The sequence below is a fragment of the Sorghum bicolor genome, chromosome 2, assembly GCF_000003195.3.
Source record: "Sorghum bicolor cultivar BTx623 chromosome 2, Sorghum_bicolor_NCBIv3, whole genome shotgun sequence".
Lineage (NCBI taxonomy): Eukaryota > Viridiplantae > Streptophyta > Magnoliopsida > Poales > Poaceae > Sorghum > Sorghum bicolor.
In genome coordinates, this window is record NC_012871.2 from 51,110,431 (window position 1) to 51,127,241 (window position 16,811).

The 16,811-nt window shown below is 43.9% G+C and overlaps 2 protein-coding genes across 2 annotated transcripts; both read left to right on the plus strand.

The window, feature by feature from the left end:
• LOC8071886 lies at positions 1,489 to 6,167 on the plus strand. Its single transcript, XM_021452903.1, has 7 exons — positions 1,489 to 1,930; positions 4,045 to 4,163; positions 4,261 to 4,389; positions 4,488 to 4,610; positions 4,763 to 5,482; positions 5,723 to 5,791; positions 5,890 to 6,167. Exons 2-7 carry the CDS (start codon positions 4,106 to 4,108, stop codon positions 5,910 to 5,912), a joined length of 1,122 nt encoding a protein of 373 aa, XP_021308578.1. The 5' UTR covers positions 1,489 to 1,930; positions 4,045 to 4,105; the 3' UTR covers positions 5,913 to 6,167.
• On the plus strand, positions 6,777 to 10,262 carry LOC8064678. The gene is made up of 4 exons (XM_021453497.1): positions 6,777 to 6,843; positions 6,922 to 8,012; positions 8,091 to 8,274; positions 8,353 to 10,262. The coding sequence occupies exons 1-4, from the start codon at positions 6,777 to 6,779 to the stop codon at positions 10,260 to 10,262; spliced, it is 3,252 nt and encodes a 1,083-aa protein (XP_021309172.1).

Genomic DNA, 16,811 nt, shown 5'->3' on the forward strand with positions numbered 1-16,811 from the left:
TCTAAAACTTTACTTATTTCATCTATTATCTCCTAGGAAGTAATAGATGATTCTAGCCCTATCTAATCAAATAAATGACTCGCAATCATTTGGTATACCACAGCAAAGCCCTATTAAATTAGACTAGAGAAGAACCGTGGGTACCCATTTGGTTGGACTGTTGGAGCACCATCCTCATCCTTACCTAGCATTTCGAGGGCCTCTTTAGTGTGAAATCAGCTTAGCATGTGCATGAGGATGGAATATAGAGAGGGAGGAGAATCTAGCACGACGAGAGTTCGTGCAGCCTAACTCTCGAAGAAAATTTGGAGACTCCAATGTGTGACAAAACTGAAGCTCTTAATGTGGAGGATGGCTCATAAGAGCTTCTCCAACAGTTTGTTAAATGAGATTGTTATCCTTTAAAATTTGGCAAAATAATAAAATTTGCTTTCCAACAATTTGGTATTTTTAGCAGGTTGCTCTCAAGGACCTCCGCGTGCCTATCTTTACGCGTGCATATCCTACTCCGTATAGCATCCCGTGCGGCGCAGCCTTCCTTCCCGCGCGCGTGGAAAAATCTGCGGCACCATCCCACACAGGGCAACCTGGCCGCCATATATCTCGATCAGTCCACGCGATGATCTGTTCATGGCCGCGTCCTTCCTCGTCGCGTGAAGAACCCCCGCTCGAGATCGGTTCCACGTCGTCGATCCTCCTCGCGTGTCCTGGCGTGAAGGCCGTCGTTCCTCCTCGTGTCAAGGAACCTCCGCACGAAGGCTGTCCGCGCGAAGTCTGTCACCGCCGTCGTGACCAGGTTGGTGGAGGAGATGGCCAGCTTGAAAGAAGAGACCACAGAGGAGGTGATGGGAGTCGTGATGGACCTGCGGCGGCGGCGCCGTAGCTTCACGTAGGTGCGGCGCGAGGAACACCACGAAGCGATGGAAACAACCCCGTACGTACCTGTCAACAACCTTGTGTGGTGGGCCTTTCTTTTTTTTATTTTGGCAAGTTTAAAATACGGAATTATTAGAGAGAGCCTCTTTTCAACTTGTCATATTTTTTTAGCAACTTGCTAAAACACAATATTTGCCAAGCAAATTTTGGCAAACTGTTGAGCTGCTGAAGATGAGGATAAGAAGTCGCAACATTGACCTAGACACAAGATGCCCAATATGCTACGGATTTGATGAAGATGGTGGTCACTGTTTTTTTGAAGTGTAAATTGGTTTGACACTGTTGGAGACCTCAGCTAGGAACTTTGTGCTAGCTATCATGAACATGGAAATAAGTTTATGAATTAGAACAATACTGCTCTTATGGAAGTGATGGGATACCATAAATCTCTACAACTAAAAAGACCGGCATGTTATCGTACTCGCCCCGCTAATGACCCCGTCACGCGCTAATCGCCCACTAATGACCTCGGTCCTGCTAATGACCCCCGCGCAACCTTTCATCCATGCGCGGGTCAACACCGCTTCGTACGTCTTCCTGTCGCGCAATCAATTCTCCGCTCCCGCTCCCACAACATCCACGACTCCCACCCATGCCGCTTGCCTCACAGCAACTGCTGAGCCCCGACATCCCTCTGACACCTGCTCGGACAAACCGGCGTGCACCTGGTCGGCCGTCCTCAGGCTCCGGCGCGAAGAGCACCTACACGGCCCCGCTCCCAGCCCCTCCGCTTATCTCCTCGACCTGGCGTGCACCTAGCGGGCTGACTGTCGCCGCTCGCTGTCCTCCGGCTCCAGCGCAGAGAGCACCTCGACGCCTCCACTCCCGGCGCCTTCAAAACCGTGCTCAGCGCGCCACCGACTCGTCCTCCGCGTGATGTGGTCTTGCACCGGCCCATTCCTAAACGTCGCCCCTGCTCAGCGCCTCTCGTCCCCAGGCAGACCACGTGCTAGCCTCCGCTGCCAGGTCTTCGTGCCCCTCCCCTGTTAGCGAGGTATGCCATCCCTTCCTGCTGTACAGAACTGAATCTTCTCTACAAAGTGGCTCCTGCTCTCCTTTGGTGTTAACATGTCTCATATGTACATTTCAATTGCATTCTAGAAAAGAACATTGCATAACATGGCAGTTTGGTTCTACTTATCCCACAAAAAAACAATGTAGGTACTGGATGGTAAACTAACGTGATGTGCACTTGCAACACTCTAATTCTCATGTTGCAGCAATCAGGGAAGATTTTGCATCCCTGTAAATTGCACTGCCTTTCAAATTTAAATTACTGCCTTTCAAGTGAATAGAGCGCTGAATTTTTTTTTTGACCGAATGCGCGTTGAATTTTTGGGTGGTCTATCAAAACATTCAGCTGGTAGAAGGTCGACAGAACTCTGTTTTATTGGAGATCAGTAGCCAAAGCTGGCAGCTGCACACTTGTAGCGATTCACTGTTTTTCCGGTGATCTACAGAGCGCTGACAAGTAGGTCACTAGAATTTTGTTTTAAAATTGGTAGCTGGACGCTTGTTGGATAATTTGTCAAGGCTAATGACCACTTATCATGATGTTAATACTGCCTCACACATCAATTAAAAGAAAAGAACAGAAACCTGAAGTGACTGTTGATAACTTTGAATTCTAAAATCCGATAGCATGACAAACCTGTGTACTGCAAATTGATTATCACTGGACAAGGTATGACTTCTATGAAAATGTTATTATCCAAGCTATGACTTGACTGTGCAAACTGAAAATGTCACTGAGCAAGCTATGACTTGACTGTGCAAACTGAAAATGTCACTTTGTATCTTAACCGTAAGTTATCTGTTGGTCCCCAACATATTTTTGTTGGCTGTGACAAATCAGGCGACAGAATTGGTCTGCTATTGTCAAAGTTCGTGCTTCAGGCTGTTAGCGTGCTTCACATCGTTCATCTAACTAAGTTCCGCCGCCATCTCCCTTTTGTTATCTAACTGATTTTATTAAATTAATACTTTATTGGGCAGCAAACACCTTGATTGATTCATAGAACTGACAAAAGTGCTTATTCTGTTTTTGTGCTTGCATATATTGTACTTGGTTTTAACTAAAATTTCACTGATGCAAAACTAGGATCACAAAGTGTCAGCTATATGATTTAATTTTCTACCAATCCTAAAAGTTCAATTTTCGAATATATTAGAAGACATACAAAATTGTATTTTTTTACAATTGCAGCCCCTCTATCCATATTCCAAACAACTACGAAGCAAACTTGATTTCTATTTATGTAAGGAACGTACCAAGATCATTTAAAGGAAATTCCCTAGCACTGCCTTTTGCAATGGCAATAGTTGAGCCCTAAATTGGTAACTACTTTTGCAATGGAAACTCCTTTTGTATTCAAGCGATTCTCTCCTAGCTAGATGGCTGCTTTAGGTTGGTGATGTGATGGTGCTCTCTAGGTGCTTGTTGAATTGCCTGTGACTTCATATTGCAGTATGGTTATCATATTTAGGTGTAAGCTAAAATTGAAATCGGAATATTATCATTATCCAGATGTTTGAAATGCGTTAAAAAATATTTTCCTATTGATATCAATGGTAACAGTATTTTAGCTCAGGCCACTAATTTAGTTGCTTGCCCATTCAGCTTTCAGATAATGATTTTTATTATTATTTTACTCAGCCTTCAGTTTTCCAATTGCTTCTGCCGTAATTGTTTTTCATTTGCTTTAGTTAGCTCTGACCCTACACTGAACCTTGGAACCTTTGTGCAACCTCTACTGCAACTACAAGATACATGTGATGCCTCTAAGAATGGTTTTTAGTTTTACTTTATAAGAGTGGCTACAAAGAATTTTATAGTTTTCTTTTTTATATGTGCCACAAGCTCCAAAGTTCATATATATGTCATTGTGGTCAAGTGTTTAGAAAATTTTCTTGCAGAGTTTAGAAATGGCTAACGAGATTTGGGAGTAGAAAAATGAATGATAAAAAAGATAATAAATAATCTGTGGTTATCAGCGACTGAATTTAGAATGGAACGAAAAAAGAAGTAGGATAATATCAGTTTAGAATGGAATGAGAAAAGAGCAGTAAGATAGCGAACCTTGTTTGTTTGTTTCTTCCAACATGCAGAACTGGAGTACAGATCAGCACGCCGAAGCACTGAATTGTGTGGCAATTCTTGGTTATTTCAATGGAAAATAGGGGCTCTCCTACACCACTGGGTGACAAGACTAACACTACTAATGGAGGTAAACAAAATACATGGGCATTTACTATATTTAATTTAACATATTGTATAATATTATTACAAATTATAATCAATGGTATATGAATTTAACACTGTAGAAAGTGATGCTGGACAGCGCAAGAGAGAAAGAGAAAAGGCTCGATGGCATGCAATGTCTCAGGAGAAAAGGGATGAAAAAAATAAAAAACGTCGGGAAGCATACAAAAGAAGAAAGGAGCAACACCTACGTAATGAAACTACCAATGGTTGTATACTAGAATTGTTGGTGAATAATAATACCGATATTACTATTGATGTTTTTTATGTATGATGTGTCAATTGGTAGATGGTCAGACTGCATCAAACAAGGAAAATATGGATCCTAATGAAACAGATGATTGGTTGTATAGGAATGATTCCCTCCATGCAAACAACAGTGATGATATACTTATGTCCAAAAGGTTATCAGGTAATTAAATTATTGTTAATATGGCACCAACGCCTACATTTTTGTGTTGGTGAAATTATTAGTAGCTTTATATACAACGAGAGGATCATTGATGGATATTTGGTGTGTCTCGGTTGTCTTGCTACTTTTTTAACTCAAACACAACTATGTAGGTGATGATGCAATTACCGCTCGCAACATAGTTAATCAAGAAATGCAGTCACAATGCACCCATGTTTCAACAGTAGGCATAACCGATTACGATGCTTCACATAAGAGAGAGTTAACAAATGAGCAAGTCATGGCTGGTCGTGAAAGATTCAGGACGACATATGCAGACATGACTACAAGGTTTAGGAATACATATGCAAACAAGACACCTGAGCAACGGGAACAAAGGCGCAAGCAACAGAGGCTTTACAATAAAACTCCATCTCGAAAAGAGGCAATGAAAGTGACTACAAACCGCTCCAGGGAGGTGCAGAGACACACCTTAAACAATGAGTCCATTGCAATGGAAAATCCACTCTTTAATCCGAAGATGGTGTGGCCCGGTGCAAACTCATCTAGGCCTCATGGACCCATAGTAAGCCCCAGCGATTGGATTATCCCAGAATCTACTGCAACACCTATTTGCTTCCCACAACCTACTGAGGAGACAAATGTTGTTGATGATGATGATGATGGATGCGGTGATGTACTACTTGGTCATATGACACATAGACAAAATGTTACATTTGGGCAAAGAAATGCATTATTAGCCCATCGTAACACTATGTTTGAGCGTCGCATCGGTCAAAACATGGGAGTAGCTAACAATGATGATGAATGCATGAAGATAGACCATGCGGATGAAGAAACGCCCTTAACTCAGTCAACCGTGACCAACAACAATAAGTAACAAGACCTCCCTACCCCTGTTCCTTGACATGGAACAACTTTATTCCTATCTCAACCATGTCAATTATGTGATTGACAGAAAACGTTGGATCAAGCAATCAAAATGCATCAACTACACCCACACAACTTTTATTTGATGACACTGGTATTTTGCACTACTTTTTGCATTCTTTATTTACTTTCCTTTAATGTTACCTAAGTTGTAATATATCATGGCACTGTGGTGATCACAGATGATGATGAGGGCGATATATTTGAAGAGGATGAGGAAGAGGATGAGGGATACTTGTTTGCTGGTCAAGGTATTTGTAAACAGTATTTGTAAACAAATACCTATTACCTTTCTAAACATCCACTCCTTTATCTGACCTTCATTTTTATGTTCAAATCATTTCAATAGATGAATCAGATGATGATGTCTAAAGTGATACTACTGAGGAAGACACAACTTCTAACCCTGAAGGACCTGACCCGTATGAGATGGTGTATAGTAACATGCCCCAAGAGACACATATGCTAAAACCTGTCCCAGATTGCCACCATTGCGGGGCGAAGAGGTTTCCAAAAGAACCTCCTGGGTTTTGTTGCCGCAACGGAAAGGTTGAGTTGAATGCACCCGTCGTACCAAACCAGCTCATGAGGCTTTGGACAAGCTCTGACACGGATGCTAGGCACTTTCGTAACAATATCAGGTTTTTCAATGGCCACTTCTCTTTCACTTCCCTATATTGTCGCCTCGATAGTGCTACTGCTAACATTAGAAAGAGTGGCATATATACCTTTCGTGCACATGGCATGATCTATCACAACATAAGGTCATTTGGTAAAGAAGATGGTAAGGAGCCCAGACATCTTGAGCTTTACTTCTATGATGATGATCCGAGCCTTGAGCACCGGTATCGAAGGTGTCGTGAAGAGCAGTATAAAAAAGATAAAGAAGTTATAGACAGACTGGTGGCCATCCTTCGTGACAACCCGTACTCACAACATTTGAGGAGTCTAGGGCAAGCTGAACACCTCGAGGACTATCATCTTACACTTAACCTTGATCAGCGATTGGACCAAAGGACATACAACATACCGCTGGCTTCGGAGGTGGCTGCTGTTTGGATCGAGGGTAGTGAACTCCTTGGTCAATTTGAGAATAGTGTAGTCCTACATGGGAAAGATAGGAGCAGGCATGGCATCCGATCATACCATGGATGCTATGATGCTCTTTCATACCCACTCTTCTTCCCTAGAGGTGAGCTTGGATGGCATATGGATATCCCAAAGAAAGGTGTTACTATGGAGGATGTGAACGCGGCTCGTGCCCTGCGTAAGGCTCGTAGTGGTACTGAAGAAGAAGAAACAGGTTTGTTTATCTTCTTATACTTTTCATGTATATCAAACCATTATCACAAGAACACCTCTAATACCATAGTTTTTGTAGACTCTCCGGGAAATTTATGTGTTTCTGTGCGTGACTACTACTGCTACAAGTTCCAGATACGACCAGGAATCTTTAATCCCATACTTCATGGCAAGCGTCTTTTCCAACAATTTGCAGTGGACACATACATCAAAATCGAGAGTTCTCGATTGGATTACATACGCAATCATCAAACTGAGATTAGGGCCGACCTCTACCAAGGATTGGTTGATAGCCTGCATGCTGGTGAGGGTAGATCAGAAGCTGTTGGAAAGCGGACCGTGATGCCTTCGTCGTTTATCGGAGGCCCGAGGGACATGAGGCGTAGGTACATGGATGCCATGGCACTGGTGCGAAGGTTTGGGAAACCAGACATCTTCCTGACTATGACATGTAATCCAAAGTGGGATGAGATCACGCGTGAGTTGTACCCTGGACAAACACCACAGGATCGTCCAGACCTTATTGATCGGGTCTTTAGGGCAAAACTGGAAGAGCTTAAGCACGTGTTGTTAAAAAAGGATATCCTTGGAAAGGTCCGTGCACACGTGTATGTTGTGGAGTTCCAGAAGAGGGGTCTACCGCATGCACATTTTTTGCTAATCATGGACAGACGCTACAAGATCACGTGCCCAGAGCAGTATGACCTGCTCATCTCTGCCGAGCTCCCAAACAAGAAGAAGTATCCAGACTTGTATAAAATGGTTACAAAGCATATGATGCATGGCCCTTGTGGAGTACTTAATCGCAACTGCCCATGCACAAAGGGCCGTGAATCATGCAAGAACCATTACCCACGACCTTTCTGTGATGCCACATTACAAGGCAAGGATTCATACCCAGTTTATAGACGACGTGATGATGGTAGAAAAGAAAAGGTTCGTGGGCATGAGCTTGACAATAGATGGGTCGTGCCTTACAACCCATACCTCCTACGTTTGTTCAATTGCCACATCAATGTTGAAGCATGTGGGAGCATCAAGGCCGTCAAGTATTTGTTTAAGTACATTTACAAGGGTCATGACCGCGCGTCTGTAGCTGTGAGAGAGGCTAACAAGGAGGACAATGAAGGAAACATCGATGAGATCAAACAGTACAGGGATGCTAGATGGGTAACTCCACCAGAAGCCTTATAGAGGATATATGGTTTTGATATAAGTGATAGGTCCCCTTCGGTGTTGTCCTTGCAGCTCCATCTTCCTGACATGCACATGGTATCATTTCATCGACGTGAAGGTGTTCGACGAGTGCTTAATCGTCCAGGTGTTGAAAGGTCGATGCTTACAGCCTTCTTCGAGAAGAACAACACATCTGAACATGCCCGTGGTATATTGTATCGGGACTTTCCTGAGTACTATAAGTGGGACTCACAAGGTAAACAATGGATTAGGAGGGCGCAAAAGAATCATTTAAGACAGATTGGAAGAGTTGTATGTGCCAATCCGGCTGAAGGGGAGCGTTACTATCTTAGGGTGCTTCTAAATCATGTGGTTGGTGCTACCTCGTTCACTGATCTAAGGACGGTGTCTGGCGAACTCGTACCGACTTTCCGTGAAGCTGCAGAAAGAAGGGGCCTCATTGAAGCGGACAACACGCTGCACGAGGGCCTTGCTGAAGCTACTCTATGGATGATGCCATATGCATTGCGAAGGCTCTTTGCAACAATCTTGGTTTTTTGTGAGCCGAGTGATGTATTAAAACTCTGGGAAAAGCATAAGGAGGCAATGTCAGAGGACTACAGGCGCAATAACCAATCAACCTTTGCGGTGGAGCAGATGGTCCTCATAGATATTCGGAAGTTGTTAGAATCAATGCAGAAGGACATAAAGATGTACCCACTTCCTGATATCGATGACACATATGATCCATCCGGTGATATTCCCAGGGAGATTTTTGAGGAGGCTAGCGTTGAGGCAAGCATTGATGACATGGCACTATCAAAGACCCTTAACGAGGAGCAGCGGGCTGCCTACAATGAGATTATGTCGGCTATTGATACCGATCATGGGGGTTTGTTCTTTGTGGATGGACCTGGCGGCACAGGAAAGACTTATCTATATAGGGCCCTACTCGCTACTATACGTAGTCAGAACAAGATTGCTGTGGCAACAGCAACATCTGGTGTTGCTGCGTCAATAATGCCTGGTGGTAGAACCGCCCACTCACGCTTCAAGATTCCCCTCACCCTCGATGATGGAGCCTTTTGTACCTTCACAAAACAGAGTGGTACTGCCAAGCTGCTTCAGACCGCATCCCTTATTATTTGGGACGAGGTGACAATGATGAAGAGACAAGGTGTTGAGGCGCTAGACAACAGCCTCCGTGATATCATGGACCGTCCTAACCTCCCGTTTGGGGGGAAGACTATGGTGTTTGGTGGAGATTTTAGGCAGGTTCTCCCAGTTGTTCGAAGAGGGTCTAGGGCACAAATAGTTGGTGCCTCACTGCGGATGTCGTACCTTTGGAATTCCATGCGACATCTCAAATTGGCGCGCAACATGAGGGCAAAGAATGATCCATGGTTTGCAGAATACTTGCTACGTATTGGGGGAGGCTCTGAGGAGGCTAATTGTAATGGTGAAATCCACCTTCCTGATGATATATGCATACCACAGAATGGAAAAGACGGTGATCTTGATATGTTAATTGACTGCATATTTCCTGCCCTCAATGCCAATATGTCAGACAAGAGCTACATCACCTCACGAGCAATATTATCTGCGCGGAACGACTCTGTTGATATGATTAACATGAAGATGATAAGTCGTTTCCAAGGGGATGAGATGGTGTACCATAGCTTTGATAGTGCAGTGGATGATCCACACAACTACTACCCATCTGAGTTCCTCAACACTTTGACCCCCAATGGTCTTCCTCCACATGTGTTAAAGCTTAAGATTGGGTGTCCGATCATATTGCTAAGGAACATCGACCCTGCAGGTGGACTTTGCAATGGAACCAGACTGGTGGTTCGAGGGTTCCAAAGAAATATTATCGATGCAGAAATTATGGTTGGAGACCATGCCGGAAAGCGAATCTTCCTACCACGGATTCCGTTATGTCCCTCGGATGATGAGATGTTTCCGTTCCAGTTCAAGAGGAAGCAGTTTCCTATTAGACTCAGTTTTGCCATGACGATTAACAAAGCACAGGGGCAGACTCTTCCCAATATTGGTGTGTATTTGCCTGAACCAGTGTTCTCTCATGGCCAGCTGTATGTTGCGCTATCTAGAGCCACTGCCAGATTGAATATCAGGATCCTTGCTGTCCTGCCCAGTGATAAGAATGATAAGAAAAAGAATACAAAAATAAATGGTACATACACAAAAAATATTGTCTACAAAGAGGTCCTCACTCTATGAAAAGGTATTGTCTTCTGTTTTGTATAATTATTATATTTTCTTACATTTATGTTCTTTGTTACTAATTGTTGTATCCATTTGCATTTTAGATAATAGAAGAAGTCTGGGAACAATAGGAGACACGTAACGTATGATGATCTTGTGTACATCTTATTGATTGGATGTACTCATTATATTATAATATATTTTTAATAACTATGTCACTTTATGTTTAATTTGTAACATGATGGTTATTATTTCTACCATGCCTCTTTTCTTCTATGGTTAATATTTAGCTTTATGTAAAAAAATATTAATGAATAGGTGAGATTTTATATATGTTCTACACGTGAGGCTATCTATTATGAGATTCTATGTATATCCGTAGCAACGCACGGGCACTTAACTAGTAAAGTAAACACCCGACAAGCCGATGCAGTCGAGTCAAGAAGTTGCCAGAGACAGCTGATGGCCGATGATTACTCCCTCCGTCTCACAAATATTTACACATCTAAGAGCTGGCACACAAACTAAGATGAGGGTAAAATGATAGTTTTACCTCTATAAAATACTCCCTCCGTCTAACAAATAAACGTAGATTTACCGTTCAAAATTTTTTCTAAAATAAAGGGTCTCATAGCTAATCCGTACAAGCAGTAGTAGCTGGCATCTCTGTGGCTTTGGGTCACTTTGGAACCAACAAAATAAAAAACAAGTCGCCATAAAGAAATATGAAACTCTCGTCCACTCATTCCTCCATCATTCACAGCGAGGCCTATCCAAGCTTCAAGAACCTCGGCGATGTTTCTTTCCCTTCCCTTTTCCATCCGCAACTGCTTCTTCCCTATCCCTTCTCCATCCACAACACCTGTACGACTGCGCTCCTTCGTCTTCCCTTTCCCACCCCCTTGAACACCACACTACAAGCTCGCTTCTTTCCTTTCCATTTGAAGACCATTCCTTTCCCTTTCCTTATACAACTTCTCCCTACACATTCATGGCTGGAGAGTAGAGGCATGAGACAGGATGCACCGCTACATAAGTCTATAGCTGGTGGCAACACTATTCAAAAGGCTCATAGCAGGAAGCCGGGTGGTCACGGCGGTGGCGGTAGCGTCAAATCCTATGGCCGTGTGTTGGGCAAGCTTGATCAAGATGGTGGCGGCTTGCTCTGGACTGCCACTGTGTGCTGGATGTCTCGCGAAGGCGAAGAAGAAGATCCAGCACACAGTGGCAGCCCAGAGCAAGCCGCCACTGTCTTGATCGAGCTCGCCCAACACGCGGCCATAGGATTTGGCGCTACTGCCGCCGTTGTGACCACCTAGTTTCCTGTTGTGAAGCTTTTGAACACCGTTGCCACCACCTGTAGACTTATGTAGTGGTGCATCCTGTCTCATGCCTCCACTCTCCAGCCATGAATATGTAGGGAGAAGCTGTAGAAGGAAAGGAATGGTCTTCAATGGAAAGGAAAGAAGCGAGCTTGCAGTTGCTTGTGGTGTGCAAGGGGGTGGGAAAGGGAAGAAGAAGGAGCTCGATCGTACAGATGTTGTGGAAGGAGAAGGGACAGGGAAGAAGCAGCTGTGGATGGAGAAGGGAAGGGAAAGAAACGCCGGCGAGGTTCTCGAAGTTTGGATGGGCCTCGCCATGAACGATGGAAGAATGAGTAGACGGGAGTTTCCCATTTCTTTATGGCGACTTGTTTTTTATTTTGTTGTTTCCAAGGTGGCCCATAGCTACAGAGATGGTAGCTACTACTGCTTGTACGGATTAGCTATGAGACCCTTTATTTTAGGAAAAAATTTGAATGATAGATGTATGTTTATTTTTTGGACGGAGGGAGTAGGGGGTGGTGTAGCACAGTCGAACCATAGACACCAACAAACAACGTTGGAGGCCACCAGACTAAGGGTGGCTGAAAAATATTAATATTAACGGGGTATTTCTGAAGGAACAATTCAATGGGAGCATGGGGCTTCATCACCTGAGATGTTGCCGGAGAACTAGTCCTTCCCAGAGCTGGTAATGTCGAAGCAGTGGCGTGATTAAGGGCATTAGCGCAAGTGGAACAAATATGGCAATTCGCACATTCCTCAGCGCCTGCGGCACTCTCTTCAAACTCATCCGCTAGCTCCTGCATGAGCACTTTGTTTGTCTAAGTATTGTTCATGTCCTCAGGTAACTCGTCTGCACACGAGCTTGCTAAGTTAGGCATCGGATGGGAGCCAAGTCTGTCGCAAACTTGGACTGACGACGATCTCTTTCTGACCGTGTAGACGTTTGGGTAGCTCGCGATTTAGCTGAACAAAGCTTCACTATTATACGGCCCTAGAGCCGCCGAAGCTTGAATAAAAAAACCGGTAAATGAATAGCAGGTTTTCTCGAACAAATTTCAATCAAGTTCAATAATAATATCATAAGTTACCTATAAAGTTATGCCATTAGGCAATTATTACCTCACATCGTTCAATGTTTTCTTTTTTGAAACTCCACCCACCCACGGATTGCAAGCCTTGGAGGAACAACAAAGGTAATCCCAGACAATTGCGGACTCTCTCACGCCTGTCATGACACGTCGAGAGAAAGCAAGCATCCTCACCGCGGCGGTGCCCTCGTGGCGCCCACTCGTCGGCCGCATGACGTCGACTGCGCTTGCTTCGACATCCCGGCGGCCCGAGCCACACGACGGAAGCACGGCCGTTGCTTTGCCGTCGTCACCGTGAGTTGCACCCCGCGCCTGCTCGTCCTGCACTTACTGCCAAGGTGCTGCTAAGGCCGCTTGCCGCCGTCGCGCACGCTCCGCCGCATCGGACCTACTGCCAAGCCCTGTGCCACACCATGCCTCCGCACGGCGCCCACAACCTCCGCCCGTACGCGAGGATCGGCGCCCGCTGTGTCCTGTCGACCATGGCCGGGATGTCGCGCAGCTCTCCTCGCGGCGCGCAAGCCAGCGACGCACTCTCCCGCGTGGTCTCACCTCACCATCGCACACGTCGCACGCGCACGACGGCGAGATCAGCTGCGGGCTGCCCCCGCGGCATGTATGCCGTCGGTGCGGCCAACGGTCGGCCAAGGCACCTCCTGGCGGCGCAGCCGGAGGAAGGGGACATGGCCGGTTACGTTAGCCGCCCGCCCCCACTGTAACGTGCCTGACCAGGCCGAATGGGCCATTATGGGCCAATGCGTGGAAAAAAAAAAAGCAAAGGGCAAAAACTCCTTCGTGCTAAGAGGGAGGGAGGCCGGAGGCACGGGCTGAAAATGGCCCAATAGAAAAAATTGAAAAAGTTCCAGGAAGAAAAAGGGCCCATGAAAGTGAATTTTACGAATGGGCCACTGAATTCTATAGATTTGGCTCTTGAAACTATGTATTTATGGTGTTTTTGCATATAACCCTCGGGAACACTATTTTATTATTTTATCCTACCATATATATGCATATATAATGTACTTTCTTCAACATGTATGAAAGCATGTATGCAACATTATATCTAATAAAGTATAATTGTTGTCTTATCTAAGAGCTAATTTGGTGGGGCTTGGGCTAATTCTAAAATGGCTTCGACTTTTCTTGTAGAGTAGCTTTTCTAGTGGAGCTAAACATGTTTAGAAAAATATCTAAAAATGGCTCTAGTGGCAGTTACATATGATAATTTGTGTCAAGTTTGTGTGGAGCTAGGAGAAATCACGTTTTTGTAGTTTCGGTTCCTAAGTACAAAAATCACTCTAGCTTCTCTGAGCTCATTACAAGGAGTCATTTAATAGATGGTCGTTTGGCATGGCTCCGTGCCAAGAGCCGCAAGAAGATAAGGCGGTTGTGCTAAAAGTACCCAAACACATGCAATATAGTTTTGTAGCTTCACTTTTCAAAATAAATAGTAGATTAACTATGTAATTTTTCTTGACTTTGAATTCAATTTTGAAAATTGCTAGGATGACCTTACAGAAGTTTTGATAATTCAAGAATATAATAGACATATCGATTATACAATGCCGCTTTAAAATTTTTAATTTCCAAAGACCATAGGACCAAAAGAAAATAGATTGATATCCTACATAAGAAGGCCTGAAGCTACATGCTCTTTATGGAAAATAAGACAGTAGGATACACGAGATTGGGAGAGAGAGAGATCCATGAGATAGATGCGAGAGAGATACATGGGTGAGAGAGATTCATGAGAGAGAAAATACAAATATGGGAGAGGCGGGGGATATAAAGGTTTAACCCAATGACAAGTGGGCCCATATATGAAGTGTGTCCATTGAGAAGATGTTTTACCACATTCTCCTAAGAAGCAAAGCTAGTTTAATTTACCATATTCTTCTAACAAGCAAAGCTAGAGGCAAATAAAGTTGCTCCACTAAAAAGAAGGAAATCAGTGCTCTTTTAGCTAGAGCTTGAGCTCTACAAACGGACCCTAAATAAGACATTGTCTATATTCTAGACGAATTCATTATTTGGTGGTATTCCTACTTTGTAAAAAATGAGTAATGTTGAATGTACTAAGTTACTATACACTACATTTTTGAATCTTCTTGTCATTTTAGAGAATGTTTTCTTGGCAAGAGACAAGGTCCCTTGCTAGAGTATCTACTAAGTTACTCATATACTAAATTGTTGAATCTTCTTAGCAAGACGACAAACAAGCTTGACTACAAAGCTCCTTATTGGTGATTGATGTATACATTACTACACAAATCTTAACCGAGGTGGGCAAAAAGCCTTAAGCGAGGCGGTTTTGTCAACCACCTCCACCGAAAGGTCACGATTATTAATCATGCCTTAACAGAGGCGGTTGGTCGCCTGCATCGGTTAATCAAATAAAAAAGTCCACTGACAAGCCCAGAGAGCCCATCCAAGGGGTCATTGAGCCTGTTCACATGCCACTGCCTCTAGGATCTACCATCGCTCGCTGCTGGGTCCAGTCACTCTGCCACGAGCCACACGGGAGCATGGGTGGTGTTGACGGTAGATAAGTACTCTTTTTAACTGTAAACATAGCATGAGAAAGGATTAAAATCAGAATATTATTTAGCTATAGTGGTTATCACTAACAAGATTCCACAAGTTTTGGTGTTAATCTATTTTTGTAGGGGGTTATCGGAATAAGAAGAAAAGAGGTCCACATGTCAGATTTACATAAAGAGAACACGTGAAATGTCAACTCAGAAATACTCCAGAAGGCTCAGGAAGAAACCACCTAAAAGGTGGGGCCCACCTGCCATAGGGCAGGGGCGGGCTCCCCACCCTGTCAGGGCCTCAGGGGCGGCCGCCCAGGGGCAGGAGCCAATCATAGTGAACCTCACAGATCCTGCCTCCACCGACTTTGATGATTAATCTTAAGTGCACGTTGTAACACCCGATTTTAAGGACAAAATCAGATATACACCATATGTGAGTTTTAGAAGACAAACCTCACATATAGCTATAAATAAGGGGTAATATCAAAGGACAACGCAAAAATTATATAGCGTACATAATAAATCAGAAACAACCTTAGGCAGCAAACCACGGAAGATAACTCCAAACTTCGGGTGTTAACTTCACCCTACAGGATCCAACTGACTGGTTGATCACAAGCCCAATACTTCTCCTGAGGTGTGGGGGAGATAGCAAGAGTGAGTCTAAGACGAACTCCGCAAGTATAGCAACTAGATAGTATAGATCCCACGGTCTCATGATCAATGTGACATAAATAATATAGAGCATTAAACAATAAACAATGAGTATCTTAACACAACAAGATTCATCACCCTTAATGTAAGAATCTCCAAGGCCACTCGCGACCGTGAGCACGGCTAGTATACCAGTTTTTAACACTCTGCAGAGGTTGTACATCTTTACCCATGAGTCATGATTTACCCTTTCGCCCGAGGTGATCAGCCTCGTAACCCACTACCAAGGTAGGTCGGCAGGGATCACTATGAAGTCTTTCAAAGGTTCGTCTAACAAGTTAGGGCCGCTTGATTTTGGTAGTAAGTCCGTGTGATCCTACCCTGCAGGGAATCCACGGTCTGCTATCCCCCATTTGCGCCACACGGGTAACCTCTAACCAGATAGAATTAAAACCCAAATGCTATACTCGCCTTAATCCAAATGCTCTTGTTGATCCTGCCGGTCTTACTAGTTGTCCAAAGCTCTGATCTTGATCACTGAAGCACTCTTGATCACTACGAGTTGCTCACCGGCTAAACTCGATTCATCGATCATCAACACACAAACAATCGGAGACAACATACACAAAGCAAACAAGGCTATAATTAGAACAGTACACCAATCCTATAAAAACAGTATGAAAAGTTTAGAAAATTATTCTACGTAGCGCTACGATCTCGTCAACGAGAAATTCACAGAAAACGGTGTTACGACGCGAAATCTACACATTAAACGGGACTACAGAGGCTATCTACGGACTTGTATTTATCTAGGAAACCTAACAGTGGTAAAACTAAACAACAGTGGTACCAACGTGGAGCTTATGAAATTATGAAGCTAACACAACTCGAACGGATCAAATCGGAGCTAAAACAGAGAAGATATGAATTTTCTAAGATTATCCTATAGAAAAGTAATTA